General features: G+C 33.3%; 3 protein-coding genes across 8 annotated transcripts; 2 read left to right on the top strand and 1 right to left on the bottom strand.

Moving 5' to 3' along the window:
• The first annotated feature begins 2,832 nt into the window (after positions 1–2,832).
• On the top strand, positions 2,833–5,241 carry LOC110275215 (uncharacterized). Its single transcript, XM_021130880.1, has 5 exons — positions 2,833–3,157; positions 3,235–3,577; positions 3,678–3,738; positions 4,726–4,875; positions 5,221–5,241. Exons 1-5 carry the CDS (start codon positions 2,833–2,835, stop codon positions 5,239–5,241), a joined length of 900 nt encoding a protein of 299 aa, XP_020986539.1.
• Positions 5,242–5,501: 260 nt separating this feature from the next.
• On the top strand, positions 5,502–10,285 carry LOC107483812 (uncharacterized). Of its 6 annotated transcripts, none has more exons than XM_052258428.1 (3): positions 5,502–5,795; positions 5,913–6,036; positions 10,267–10,285. In XM_052258428.1, exons 1-2 carry the CDS (start codon positions 5,728–5,730, stop codon positions 6,025–6,027), a joined length of 183 nt encoding a protein of 60 aa, XP_052114388.1. In that variant the 5' UTR covers positions 5,502–5,727; the 3' UTR covers positions 6,028–6,036; positions 10,267–10,285. The 6 variants fall into 6 exon arrangements, 4 of the variants coding, with proteins under 4 accessions (XP_052114388.1, XP_015959940.1, XP_015959932.1 ...); XM_016104454.3 differs by lacking the exon at positions 10,267–10,285 and adding an exon at positions 8,330–8,477 and having other exon boundaries at positions 5,503–5,795; XM_016104446.3 differs by lacking the exon at positions 10,267–10,285 and adding an exon at positions 8,327–8,457 and having other exon boundaries at positions 5,503–5,795.
• LOC107483803 (beta-amylase 3, chloroplastic) lies at positions 6,853–9,340 on the bottom strand. Its single transcript, XM_016104424.3, has 4 exons — positions 8,799–9,340; positions 8,349–8,559; positions 7,980–8,090; positions 6,853–7,851 (listed from the first exon to the last, which is right to left on the bottom strand). The coding sequence occupies exons 1-4, from the start codon at positions 9,317–9,319 to the stop codon at positions 7,060–7,062; spliced, it is 1,635 nt and encodes a 544-aa protein (XP_015959910.2). The 5' UTR covers positions 9,320–9,340; the 3' UTR covers positions 6,853–7,059.
• Positions 10,286–15,686: the final 5,401 nt, after the last annotated feature.

Here is a 15,686-nt window from a genome sequence, read left to right as displayed (position 1 = left end):
AAATTTGAAATTTAAAATTCTAATATTAATTCCTAATTAAATGACTTATTAACCATTTCAATTTTTAAATTTATTTTTTTTACTTGCTACATTTATAAATTTTTTCTTTACTCAATTTACATTGTTATCTTTTAAATTATTTCTGCACAATAAAAGTACTTTCATTTTTTTTCTCTCTTTTTAAATATTTTTTCTAAATTTACATAATTTATAAGGTTATTAATTTTTAGATTGTATTTAATTTTATTTATTTTTATTGACAAGTAATAGGATTGATACTATTAATGATGAAACTAATAAAAATTATTTTTAAATTAACAAATTCTTATATTCCTAACGAACAACGAACGTTTAATTAGAAATTTTATTTAAAAAATTGAAATTTGCACTAGCTAATTAGAAAACTCTATTTAAAAATATGAAATTTGAAATTCTAATACTAATTCCTAATTAAGTGACTTCTTAACCGTTTTGATTTTTAAAGGTATGAGATACATATTTAATAATTGTCAAGATGCTATGGCAATTTGTAAGAAATATGGATATGGATAACCAGACCTTTTCATCACAATGACCTGTAGCTCGAGTTGGCAAGAGATTGGTAGGGTTAACAATTCAAGGAACTTAAAGCTAGGTTGAAGACCGGCCGGATATATCGTGTAAAGTGTTCAAAAGTAAGCTTGACATGATAATCTCGGATCTTAAACAAAAAATTCCATTTGGTGTGCTAGATGCAAGTATTGCTCATCATCATCCAACCTTATTTTTAGAGAAATATCCCTTTAAATTGTTATAAAATAAATGGCAAAATACTTTTTTACTTAACATATTGTTGATTTTTTATTATCGCCCTTAATTTATCAAAGCACATATAAATAGATAGTTTTTTTATAACATAATTTTTTTTGTCTTTTTGGTATAAAAAATGTATACGGTGGAATTCCAAAAAAGAGGTCTACCATATGCTCACATTCTTTTATGGTTAAGTGGAGACCATAAGATAACAACGACAACTCAAATTGATCAATTAATATCTTCAGAGTTGCCAGATCTTGTTCGACACCTAAAATTGCTTAGAGTTACATCTACATATATGATTCATGGACCATGTGGTAGAGCTTTCTCAAAATCTCCCTACATGAAAGATGTGTACTGCACTAAATATTATCCCAAAACATTCATTAGAACCACAGTTATCGATAATAGTGGATACCCATCATATAGAAGATGAGACACAATAGTGATTACTAAGAAGAAGGGAGTCCGTATGGATAATAGGAATGTGGTTCCATACAATGCATATCTGCTGATGTCTTATCAAGCGCATGTTAATGTAGAGTAATACAACAAGTCAAATGCTATCAAATATTTGTTCAAGTACGTGAATAAAGATCCAGATAGAGTAGCAGTTGGAGTTACAAAGGAAGCTTCTAGTGGAGAGGATGCTCAGGTTATTGATGAAATCAAACAATTTTATAATTACAAATATTTGTCTGCATATGAGGCTGTATGGAGAACTTTAACTTATGATATTCATTAGAGGTGGCCTTCAATGATGAGATTAACATTTCATTTGCTTGGAGAGCAAAATATCATCTTTAAAGACGATGACGGTCTTGAGAAAATCGTGAAAGAAGAGGAAGAAAAATGTACAATGTTCTTAGCATGGATGGAAGCCAATAAAAAATTTGAATCAGGTCAAATTTTGACATATGCTGAATTTCCAAATCAATTTGTTTATGATAGAAAAGCAAGGGAATGACATCCACACAAAAGAGGGTATTCTTTCGGGAGGTTAAACTATGTTCTATCGGGGTACATGTGATATTTATTATATGAGAATTTTGTTAGCTATTCAGAGAGGTTGCACAACATATGAGTCTATTAGGACAGTTAATGGAATTACATATTCTAGCTTCTAAGATACTTGCTATTCCATGGGACTACTGTGCGATGATAGGAAATTCATTACAGCTATTAATGAGGTAGCTGAACTTACATTTGGTCATCAATTGAGAAAATTATTTGCAATGCTACTGATATTTAATAGCATTAGCAACCCAGAGTATGTTTGGAATGCAACTTGAACATTATTAGTTGATGGAATACTATATGAGATGAGAAAAGCTTTGAAAAACCAAATGTATTTTACTATGTCTTTTTTATATCAAGATTGTATTCTCTTATTATTTTTTATTTTTATTAATAATATTAACAGTTTTATTTTAAAATTATTTATTAAATATTTCATAAAATCACCATGTGCTTTTGCTAGGACTAAACATGACTGATGACGAATTGAAAAATTTCTGCCTTATTGAGATTGAGAAGATATTGAACAGCAATGCGAGATCTTTAAGAGACTATCAATCAATGCCATATCCTAAGATGTCTGATGTTCGTCTTTTTCAGAATAAGCTAATAGAGAAGGAGTTAGCATATGACACAAATGCGTTGACTTAAACAAACTTATATACGGAACAAAAAATGACTCATGAGCAAAGGTTAGTATTCGATGAGATACTCAATGCTGTTATTACAGATTCTGATGGTTTTTATTTCGTTTATGGATATGGTGGGTGTGGTAAGACATTTATTTGGAATGGACTTTCTTCAGCTATTCGGTCTAGAGGAAAGATTGTTTTAAATGTCGCATCCAGTGAAATTACGTCTTTACTCCTACCTGGTGGCAGAACGGCTCATTCTAGATAATCAATACCCATCACAATTACTGATGAATCTACTTGCAACATCAAGCATGGCAGTTTGAAGGCTGAGCTGCTCATCCAAAGTAGCTTAATAATTTGGGATAAAGCTCCAATGCTCAATAAAATGTGCTTTGAAGCACTTGATCAGACGCTCAGGAACCTTATGTCAGTTACCAATCAACATAAGACACATCAACCATTTGGTGATAAGGTTGTTATTTTAGGAGGTGATTTCAGACAGATACTTTCGGTGATTCCAAAAGGGAGTAGACACGATATATTGACATCAGCTATTAACTCATCTCATATGTGGTCGTTTTGTGAGGTTCTGAAACTGCATATGAACATAAGACTTCTAACACCTTCTTCAGATCAAGATGAAGGTGAAATGAAGAGATTTAATAATTGGATACTTGATTTTGGAAATGGAAATATTAGTTCTGCTGTTGGTGATGAATCAAAAATTAAAATTTCAAATGATATATATTGATTATAACTATTGATGACCTTCTCTCTCATTTGGTAGACTTTGCATATCCAAATTTGTTGAAAAATATGTCAGATTACAGGTATTTTCAGAGTAGGACAATTCTTGCACCCACGCTTGAGAGTGTCGAGAAGGTAAACGATTTTGTCTTGACAATCTTTCCAGGCATGGAAAAGGAGTATTTGAGTTCTGACACAACATGTCAAGTTGTTGAGAATGAAAATATACAACAAAAGTGGTTCACACCAGAGTTTCTAAATGACATCAAATGTTCGGGACTACCCAATCACAAGTTAACTTTGAAGCCAGGAGTCGCTGTAATGCTACTGCGAAACATAGACCAGACTTCTCGTTTATGCAATGGGACAAGATTAATATTTAGGTAAGAATAATATTATTATTTTAATAGCATGTTATGATTTACACTTTTATATAAATATTTACTGTAGATATAACTAATTTATCTATAATTCTGCTTTCAGATTTGAGATAAAATGTGTAACAAGGAGCACAACAACATATACCAATTACTTTTCTAATGAAGTTAGTAAGATACTAGGTTGTCGATAAATTTTTATTAGCCTTTTGATATAAAATTTAGTGTAAAATTGACATGCTATTATTACAGTTATATATGTTTTTATTTTTTTCATGTCTTCCTCCTTATGTTTCAAAAATATAAACTTCAAACTCTTCTATTTACTTTTTATTTTGAATAAAGATAAAACAGCATATTCAGTACGTTTATTATATAATGACGATAATCGTGTTATACTAAACTCAAAAAATTTATGATTAAAAAATATTATTTTTAATTTAACATGTCAAATTTTAATATAATTCCGTGCATCGCAATATAAACATTACACAACCTTTTATATTCTTAAAATTCATACATTGTAACACAAATTGATAACCGTATAATTTTTTAAAAGATTTTTTTTCATATTTTCAAATTGTCATAATTAGAAAAAAAAAAGTGTTACGTATGTCTAACATGAAGTAATTAACTATATATCAATTTGGACACTTATATTAATCACACACAAAAAATTAATCTGGTTGACCATAATTCATTTAATCTAATTGAAACCATTATTCCTTTAGTAAAGTAAAAGTTCTTATCATCAAAACCCAACCATTTTCAAAAATATATACATATTAGAAAAATTACAAAGAAAATTAATTATTACTAACCACAAAATTTTAATGGCCATTCAAATAATTTCAAATAACTACATACTTACATAGTATACCATTCACGTTTTTTTATATTGGTTTTAATTTAAATAAATCTACAGTTTTTAGTTATAATCAGAAAAAGATCAAACAAATTTGTTTTCCATGTAAATTATAAATTTTGTTCGGGTTTCTTAACAAAGTCTGTAAAAAACAAAGCTTAAATACCAACACACCTTATTACTAATCAGAAACCTAGTCGAAACGGCCACAAATTCACCTGAAAAAGAACGGTGCAAGCCCAGAAATAAACTTCAATTTGGACTAATTTCATTGATTCTCATATCACAGATTAAAGCTCTGGTCAGCAAGTATAATCATATGGTCATACTGTTCACTTCACGGCTTCTCCACACTGCAATGCACAATCGACCTGACGCAGGGAGGAGTTGTCCAGGCGCAGGTGTCTCCCAAAGAAGCTGTCCACGTCATAGTCTTCAGGTGAGGACATTCTAAAAATTAAAAATTAAAAATTCGTTTTTAAAAAATTAAAAAAGGATAATGGTAAAATTCGTTTTAAAAAAATCACTTATTTTTTAAATTATTTTTTAATTAAATTCATCTTTAAAAAATTTTTAATTAACTGTATTAGTTTTTTTATTTTTTTTTTGATAACGCTAAATTTATTAATACGACATGTTAAATGATATTAGAACACATATAAGAATTTTAATTGACTATTAGTATAATAAATTTATGAAATTAAATCAAATTAAAATTTAATTGAAAAATAATTTGAGGCATTAGAATTTCTTAATTTAAAATTGATTTGATTTAATTTTATAGACTTATTATGCTATTCGCTAATTAAAATTCGTATGTGTATTGTGGTATTTTTTAATATATCTTATAAAAAATTTTGACGCTGTTAACAATGAAAATGATAAAAATACTAAAATAACTAATTTAAAATTTTTAAAAATTAAATTTAATTAAAAAAATATTTTAAAAATTAATTTAAAGAATAAAGAATCTTTTGAAAATTAATTTGATGTTTATTCGTCAATATGTTCATATACAAGTTGGAGTTCCAAAAAGGGCAAAGCCCAAGACAAATATAGTTCTGGTTTGATAGGTTGAGCATGAAGGTAAAAATATGAAAATGTTGAGCGTGTTAACAAAAAACTAAAATTAAAAACTGTTATCTTCACCAAAAAACCAAAAAACCTGCCATTTCAAGACCAAACACAAGAAAAAGGAAGAAAAAAGTTCCCCAAAAAAGGGGGGAAAAAATTGGTAGTGAGCGAGGGGAAAAGCTGGAGGTTAGAAAAAATTGGTTTTGATTGGAGAGATATGGAGAAGAAGCTTACTCTGCTTCAGACTGTTGCCACTGCTGGCGTCTTCTCTGCAATTTCCTTCTGGTGCGTATAAAAAATTTTCTATTCGCTTTTATTTCTTATTTTAGGGTTTCTTTTAAATTATCGTTTCCCCAATTTAATTTCACATGAATTAAGAATTATGAATGTTGCTGCAATTAGGTATGGGTTCATGTTTGGGAGGGAGTCCTCTCGTAAAGAGCTCTCACAGTTAATCGAAGATCTCCGAAACGGAAACCCCTCTTCCTCTTGCTCCGTTTCCAGTTCCCAATCTTGAAATGAAATGGTTTCTCTCGTTTCCTTCACGCCATCATCACCATGTGTTTGTGTAATTTACTCTGTTACTTCATTCCTTGTTTCTATATAGTCTCTGCAATCAAATGGGACATATTTTCTATATACTTCACCGTGCCGTTGGACACTCATAACGTGTTTGCACTAATCTGTTTTGTTTTGTTCGAAATCCACATTGGTCCCTTCCCCTAACAGTTTTGTAACTACAGTTGGTTGTATAATTTTCTTATCAAATTTTATTTTTCTGCAAGTAATTTCAATTTTAATTTTTCATGGTTTCTTTATATGCTTTATTCCTGTGTTAATGTGTCTGTTTAGTTGAGAGAATGAGGTGAAACTTTGCCCTTTTTGGGTCTCTAAAGGTTACCGATTTTTGGATTACAAGTTATAATCTCTGAAGAGTAATAACAATCTGATAATTATGTTCCAATTCAAACTTCAGAGTTCAGATTATTGATTTAGAGTAGAAATCTTTCAGATCATTGACTTCTGCAATTGTTTATACTGGCTTGTTCACTATGCATAATCTGATATCTTCTTCTCAGAGGTGTTGTTAATCAATAGTGAATTATTTTTCCAATAGTTTGGAAATAGTTCTCCTTTTCTTATCTTCAACTACTTCTGGCTGTTTCTTGGCTTGTAACTATTTTGTTTTTGCTTGATGTTATCTTTGCTGTTGTGTTAATGGTTTGAATCTTGAAAATGTAATAAGAATAATCAAATAGAACAAAATGGCATATTTATACAGATTCTTAAGTTAGAGGGAAACAAATGACATAGTGGAGCTTATGTATATTGTTCAGAGGAATAGATTGAAATATCACCATCAGTATATATTGAGTTTCTACATCAGCAGATGAAGTTTTTCTCCTATAGTACTTGGAGTTATATACATTAATGAAATAAAATAATATCTTGATCGTCATGGGTATTGACATGGCATATGCCATTCTTGTGTATAACCATCGTAAGTCTATCTCGTGAGGCCTGAACATGCTTATTATTATATACATTCTCACACAAGAGCAGCCTCTTGTGATTTTTCCCTCTGAGTTCCCTTGATGTGCCCAACATAAAGGTCACTTCCTCGGGAATCAGCATCTGAGAGTCTCTGTCTCCGACCACCTTCAGACATGCTTCTGACAAAGTCCACCATGTGCCGCCAGTTATCACCTTCAAACAACTTCTTGTTCATTCTTAGATATGTAAATGCGGTTAGTCCATTGCCGGAGTCTGACCTACTTGTTGACAAAACTTGAGCATATGCATCTGCATCATATCTTTCCAAGGCATTTTCGCCTGCAAGTTCTACTCTAGCCATCTTGGTTGCCATCTTTACCTGATGAACTAACCCCTCTGGTGAGCAGTTAGCATGGCCTGGCTGCTCTCTGTCCTTCATTTCCATGCAGGTGAAATTGAAGATAACTTCATGTTTTGCCAGCATTCTAGCAATTGGTAGATAACCATCATTGAATCGTGTATTATAATATCCGGCGGTTAGTTCAGCTGCATGTGACCTTGCTTTGTAGTGCCAATGGATTCCAGCAATTTTCCCAGATAGTTTGACCCCAGATGCCTGAAATATTCCTTTGGCAGATGCAAGAATCTTGTCACCATGATCCAGCAACTTGCTGGAGTACCATTCCAGAAAGAACTGTCCATATTCGGAGTTCCATGTTCCTTCCCTTTTAAAAAATCCAGTATCTTCTGGAAATTGGTTGTACTTGCCAGAGTCATGGGGACCACTTGTTCCCCATTCTTTCTTTCCAATGGCTTCTGCAGCTGCTGCCAAGGATGCTTTCATATACTGCATCAGAAAGAAGTAATTTTAGTAAAATAGACATGTTGAAATTGCCGTCTGTTAATAGTGTCCAATGTTTTGTGTGCTTTTGGGCCATTGTAGAAAATAATGCCAACATATGCCAGTTTCCACACCTTGTCGTAGCATTGGAATTCACCAATTCCAGGAAACCTCCAAGTTCCATTGCTTTCTGGGTATGATGGATATCTTAGCTCCCCACAAGGACCCATACCTACTTGTATTTCCTGCAAGAGAGTTGATCTTAGAAACTCAAACCTCATTTATTGCACACACAATCCGAAATGCATCATGCTCATGGTGAAGTAAACCTCAAAACATAAAGGGCTTATTTTAATTAGTACCATAATTTGAGTAGTCCATCTGCAGGTCCTAGATATTTTACACTGAATTACAACGATACCTTCTTTCACTTTGTTATCTGACTCACTTTTATATGATGAAATACCAATTTGTATTGTAGCAGACTTTGCTGTATTACTTACCACGATAACACTGCCCAAGTAATTTCTGAATCTGTCATGGAAGCTCTTCATGTAGTCAGAGTAAACTTGGAGGGGAGTCCTTCCTTTCAGCACAGGCGTGGAATCACACCCTAAAGAGATGTACTCAGGATTCCTCCTCCCTGATCTGTCTGTATAAACCAGGTCAGGGTTCTTGCTGATCTCTTCCAACACCCAAGGTGGTAGAGGAATGCTGAAAAATTGCAATAAAAGAATAATTGTACATAAGTTTACGTCATGGTCTTTTAGAACTACCGAAATTGTTAATATCATCTATCATTTTAAGAAGATGACGGTTATGCCTAACACTACCAGTATCATTTAGTAATAAAAAAAAGGATTTGGCTAAAACTCTGCTAATTAGTCATTTCATCTATAGGACCGATTCTCAAGTAGAATCTTTAACAAGTTACATAATAGACCCTTTCATACCTGCAAGTGTCTCCAACATTTCCTCCACACTGATGGAAAGACATGACAACTTGAAGCTTCAAGCCATGCATTTGTACCATCTGCACAAGCTCAGCGTAGGCTTCCCAGTTGTACTTCAGAGGCCCATCTTTCTCGGCCAAACCCCACCATACATCAACCATTACCCCTTCAACGCCGGCACTTTTCAGCGCCATCAAACTCGCATTCATTGCTCTCGGCTTGTTCAAGCCGCCTCCCATTGTTACTGTGTCTAGCGGCAGCATCACATACACAGGCACCCTCTTTGACACATTGTGGTTGTCGTGATGAGCAACTGACGGCGCATGCACCTTCTCCCGTTGCTCATCTCTCTGGTGTGTCTGATGATGACTTGCTTCCCTCGCCGAATTCTTTACTTGAATGCGGGAAGATGGCTTAATCTTTGCAAAGCTAACTGTGGCAGAGACATCATCAAAAGCTTTAAGGGCCTTGGTTTCTTTCTGGTTTACAAAAGAGATTGAAGAACGAAGTGTTAAGGCCATTTTTGTGAGAAGATGGAAGAAAGGAACGGTACGTAGAATTTCTAAAGACGGAATGTGCATATTTATAAAGAAAATAAAAAAAGGAGGGGAACTCAGGTTTGGAGTTGAAGTTGACAACATTGGTGGGCTCTAGTTGAAAAGTGTAAAAGTGCAAAAAGTCAAAACTAGTCTGTTTTGTTAGAACCTTGCTTACGTGGTTCCACCTCTTCCATTCTTATCTAACCGGAAACGTACGGGCATCAGTTTTTGGTTGTTAATTACTAGTCATTATTTGTATTATGATCATTCGAAAGAAAAATTATGTGACTAAGGATGATGGGAATTGCATATTTTCTTTCTTTTCATTATATTTCCCTTCGTTTTTCTGATATTCATATGGTCATCGAATGATTGCACGACCGGACAAAAGAGAAGAAAATTGGGCAACAAGGTGCCAAGTTATTATTCACTATGGTGATTGGTGAAGAACTCAACAACCTTTTGAAGAACTTGATTTTTTTTTTTTAATCTAAAGCAAAAACTCAAGGGTCACTAATGCCGGTTTGTGCCTAGGTAAATGCATAAACTGCACTTATGCCAGTGATTAATAAATCTTGATGAATCCGGAGATCCTGACCTTGAGCTTCTCAACCCAAACTTCTTTTAATGTGTTGGTTATTGTATGTTATTTGTTTTTCCTATCGAGGGTATCCATAGTTGGAAATGTATTGAACCCCTAATAATTAGCTAACTATACTAGACTCATGGGTTAGTAAATATGAATATATGTTTATTGTTAAGTAGTTCTGAAATTGTAGAAAGAATTTCTTATTTTATCCAAATAAGATAATTTTTGACAGCGAATTGGAGACAGCAGCCGCGTCTAGCCTTGTATTTCTATAGCACAGCCAAACTTGAATGTTGAATTATTGTTCTTTTTTATGTGATATTGCAAACTTATTTCACAGGACGATAATCAACGAGTGGTCTTTTGCTGTTGCCACCATAAAATGACAAACCCCACCAAGTTTGAATAGGTATCTTTTCAATGGTTCTGTCTTCTGCCTCCTCCAGCAAACTGGGATTTTGTGGATGAAAATGTTTTATAGTTTCAATATTATTTCTTGGTTCTTGTTCAACCTGCTCAAGATAAGAAGGGCTCAAAGGTCCATTTTTTGGTTGGGGAAAACCTGTGGTTCAGATTATATATTTGGTTTCTTATTCTTGGACTGTTCTCTCTGATTTGTTTTTCGTTACTGTTCAACTTTTCACACTGCATAATAGATGCATTAGCGTGATGGACACTATTAGAATCTTATTGTTGACGAATAAAGTAGGGTCATTCATTGCGAGCATGAATAGCCTTTTTTTGTCATCTGGCAACAATTTTCCTTAAACGTAACGGGAGACTTGCAATTGCTTGCTTTGGTAGCTTACAAAACGGTGAAGTATTAGTTAGGAATCTATATTTATCAGGTAGGAGAGGCTGTCATCGTTGCTCACTTGCTCAAGTTAAATTTGTCGGGTTTCGATTGGTCGTGCTTCATTCTTGTTGATTAACTGGTTATTTATTTGTGCTCATTTCCCATTACCTGGGTACCCTTGCACAAAAAGTTGAGCAACAGTAATCAAGAAAATGCTTCCCATACTTGTAGGGAACTTTGGCTTTAAGTGATTATTGACATAATATAGTTTGTTATATGAACTAAATAGTATAATTTATTTATTTATTTAATAGCCAACAAGTTTGGCATATCATGTTCTGTAATAAATTCGATAGAAAAGTTTAACTTCAGCGTTTTTCATGCAATTTTGGGGAAAGAAATCATTCTCAAGTCTGTCAAGACTCAAGAGAGCAACTAGCTAGGCTAAGCTCTTGGGAGAACAATTATTGACCGTGATTACTTGATCAACCAGCCTCATTCCTCTTTAAATGTTTAGATGTGGAATCAAATTTCGTTAGAATGAGAAGTCATGTGATGTTCACCAAAATAGAGACATATGGGGAGAGAATTATGGGAAATTAATACTGTACACAAGTCAAAGTCCATTGAAGACAGATTGCACCATTTTGCATGGTGATGTGTCCCACCTCCTCATGTGGTATCCCCTACCACAAGTGCTGCTGTTAAGTGTTAATATAAGCTTTGCTCACATGAAATCAGGTTACAATACAAAATAAGCCACTCTGTGGTTCTCCTGCAGTGCTGCTACATTCATAACCCCTTAACTAACTTTTTTTTTCTAAGGATTTAATTTGAATGTAATTTTCGTGTAAAAGAGTTTTGCACCTATGTTCAAACATGTCTCATTATATTAGGATTTTTTTAAAATAAATAAATTAAATATTTTATTTACGGATATAGATAATTTATAGCTTAATTATCAACTTGTGTTTTTTTACTTATCTTGTTTACAATGTAAACAAAATAAGCTTGTGCATATCTCATTTATAAGACATGTTTGTCGTTGCATGGATCACGTTTGCACACGTGTTGTGAAATAAGGCTCATCTCGTTTACAGTGTAAACCAAATATGCACAAGCTTATTCGGTTTACACTGTGAACGAGATAAGTAAGGTCCGCGCCTATATAAGCAAGCCGTTTATAGCGTGACTGTTGTCATTTTTAAACCATTTTTACTTACTTTCTCTCTCCTTTGGACATTTCTGTTGATATTATTGAGGTACTCGAACCTTATGGCACGCGCAGATGCATGAGATGATGTCATTAACTGCCTGAACACAATGTGGCATATCGTTGGAGCGATCAACTTTCAGGTTAGTGTTGTTATTTTCCTGTTTTAGTTAAATAAACATATAGTTATAGTTAGGGTATTTTTATAGATTTAGTATCTGATGGAATGTATTCTTATTAAGGGTTAATTAATTAATTTAATTTAACTTATTAGTTAATTTAATTTATTTAGTAAATGTTTATTACATTTTCTTATTTCTTTAATTTGAATTTTATATTTTTAATTTTAATTTTGAATATGTTAGATAATTTGTTTTACTGAATATTTGTTATAATACTGTTGGATAAATTTTTTAAAATGTTTGATTTTTAAAGTTAATTATTCTGAATCCAACTAAATTATGAAATATGAAATAATTGTTTTTTATAATTTTTATCCTTTTATTTGAAATATAAAATTTTACTTTTCAAGTATATTTGTTATTAAAATGTTAATTTTTTAACAGAGGCCTCGCCTACTAATCCCTAGGCGAGTGAGCCACATTCTTGCACCACCGAACGCCATTCTCTCTTACTGAAGGAGACTGGGTGTGGCAACACGGTGCAGTTTAGGGACTTTATGTTTGCCAATCCTCTGATTACTGCATTCGTGGAGTGTTGGCGTCTAGAGACCCACACTTTTCACCTGCCTTGGGATGAGTGCACCATAAACCTATAAGATATTGCGTACCACATTGGATTACGCACGCACAGAAAGCTAGTGGGTGAGTGCTTGCGTGACTTCCAGATATGGTACTCCAATAGTACACGAGGTGTTACATTCTGTTGCTGATCAGGGGTTACCTAATGATAGAGAAGTCAAATAATCAGGTTCATATCAGATAGTTGCCATTATTAGAAAATTTCAAGAGGTGTGGCTGTCTATTTTGGGATTCACTATGTTTGCATAGAGGTGCCACTCGTCATGCTCTGCAGCACATCGATCTATCAAATGCCCATCATAGTACGGTATCGCTCAAAAGTCATATATTGTTTCGGGACAACAACTCTACAATGCTTGCAGCAACCTCAGCACCTTATTATATGACTTCTCTTAATCACTGTATATCTGTGCAATTGCCTTTTACTTCGCCATCCAAACTTTTCTGTATGAGGGTTTGAAGTGATAACTTTGCCTAACTGCACCTTGTAGAACAGAGATAGTAATTGATGGGCTGGAGTGTATGAGGGGGCAGAATGACGCTACAAATAAGGTGTTGTCCAACTGTCGATGGTCTTGAGATATAGTGGAGGCTAAACATGTGTGCACACCGCCAAATTTACGTACCTCCCTAATGAATAAAAATATAATCGGTAGGCATTCAAAATCAAAATATTTATGATAAATAAGAATATACATTACAATATAAAGTAAGGCTTATCAATATTCGAGATTTTGTCGAAGGGCAACACGGAGGCTCCAAGGATATCCTACCGCAAAGTGCTTGTAATGCACACAGTACTTTACTTTGATCGATTTGACTCCACAACTCGATACTCAACACTTCTTCAAATGCTGTAATTCTTCACACTTGCATGATTGCCTCTCTGCTTTTGAATCTATGACTAATGCAAAACTTCACATCATCGTCTATCTTGTAATCGTTTCCACCCATATTGAAAAATAGAGTTTTCTCATACATTGCGTCCAGATCCAATGTATGATAGTGACTGGGTACAACTGATAACTCTGGAATTGGTTGCAGGGCAGGCAAAAGATAGCAAACTGAAGCACTGACCAGAGTTTTTAGTACAAACTCCTCTTCCTCATCATCCTCAAAAGAACTACTATTGTTGCTAACGGTAACATACTTCTCATCGGACTTCTCACCATCCACGTCTATGTCTACCACTGGACTAACACAGTGCAGCAGTAGTGGTGCAAGAGGTAAGTCATCTTGGACGAAATTCGAATGGATAGAACAACTACCAACAACATCACCAACTTCTAGAGAAAGCTCTATCACTTGTTCCGCTGTGATTCTCCTGTGGATATCAAACATGAGGCGCACATGCTCATCGCCATTGAGTCAAAATAGACGAAATCGAAAAACTCTGTTTTCTATCAGTACTAGCAATCTATACCTAATTCTTCCAACTTTTTTTGCCCCGTTAGTACCAAAATTCGTCAATATTAGACTCTTTAGCTCAAACAAAGAATTTACTCTCTGAGTGCACAACTGAATAGGATTATCACACTCAAATATAACCCTAGTGTCACTGTTTCTCATATGACAATTGGGATACACACTTACAACAACATATCCACTACCTCTAGACATTTTTACTAAATTTATTGAAGAAAAGAGAGGAGAAGAAGTGAAATATTTGTGGAGAATACAAATGGTTGCAAAACCTTTTATAGCTGTTCAAAATTTGTCGTACTTTATCTTGTTTACCGTGCAAATAAGTTAATTTTTCTAATATCTCGTTTACAGTGTAAACGAAATAAGTTTGTGCATATCTCCTTTACAGTGTAAAAGAGATACGTGTTAATCGCTCTCCATCATTTATCATATGTGCAAACGTGATACATGCAACGACAAATAAATCTTATCTCATTTACAGTGTAAACGAGATAAGTAAAAGAACACAAATGATAAATAGACTACAAATTAACTATATCCGTAAATAAAATATTTAATTTATTTATTTAAAAAAATCCCACTATATTAGCTAAAAATAATGGACTTAACCATCTAGTTTCTTAAAAGTGTTACAACTACAATTATTTGATTAGATGTTTGAATGATAGTAAAGTGTATTATACTATTAGCTCAAAGCAATTAAACATTTTTTTTGAATAAACAAAAAAAAAAGAATTCTTATTAGAAACTATAAATTATGGTTTAGAATTGGACCGAATTGGCTTATTCAACCGCTTAACCGGAAATTGGCTATTGAATTGGTTCAGTTCGGATGAAAAATCAATTGGTAACAAAATCTGTCAAAGAATCAAAAAATTGGTCAAAGAATTGGTTAATTGGTTAAATTGGTTTGATTTTTTAGAAGTCACCGATTTAAAATAACAAAACACAAAAAAATTATTTTTTTCTAAACAAATATATTTTATACATAAATATATTATTTTATTATATTCGATTCAATCTCAGTTGAATTTCGATTGCTTCTAACTCTATCAATTTAATAACAAGTTCAATTTTTAGAACCTTGCTATAAGTATGTACCACCTATGATGAGGTTCCCCTACAAGTAAACATGCATCATCAATCATCAAATGGAATGACGAAGTGTTTAATTTGTGATTGTTAATCTGCGCAAGTTGATCTTCTTGTTTCAGAAACAAATGATGCAGAATCTTCCAAAACACAACTGATCTTTGATGTTTTTGTACTCTATGCTAATGCTAAAGAAGGGTCACTGAGCTGAGCTGTGTCCATGTTAATCTTAGGCCTACCATTTTCCAATTATGTGGAGGAAATCAAAGCCTTATCTTTCCATTTATCACACTTCATCTCACAACCTAAAGAATTCTAATTAAGCTCAAACCACCAGAAAGAAAAAAAAACGTGTAATTGAAAGGACATAAATATATAACATCAAGGAAGCTTCAATTCTTAGGTAAGAACCAAACAATTTTAAGATTTGGAAATCAATAAAACATGACAAACATGGCATTGTCGTTCGAATA

Source organism: Arachis duranensis, chromosome 1, assembly GCF_000817695.3.
Source record: "Arachis duranensis cultivar V14167 chromosome 1, aradu.V14167.gnm2.J7QH, whole genome shotgun sequence".
In the NCBI taxonomy this organism is placed as follows: Eukaryota; Viridiplantae; Streptophyta; class Magnoliopsida; order Fabales; family Fabaceae; genus Arachis; species Arachis duranensis.
Note: the sequence above shows the minus strand (reverse complement) of the source record. Positions and strands in the feature narration are given on the sequence as shown.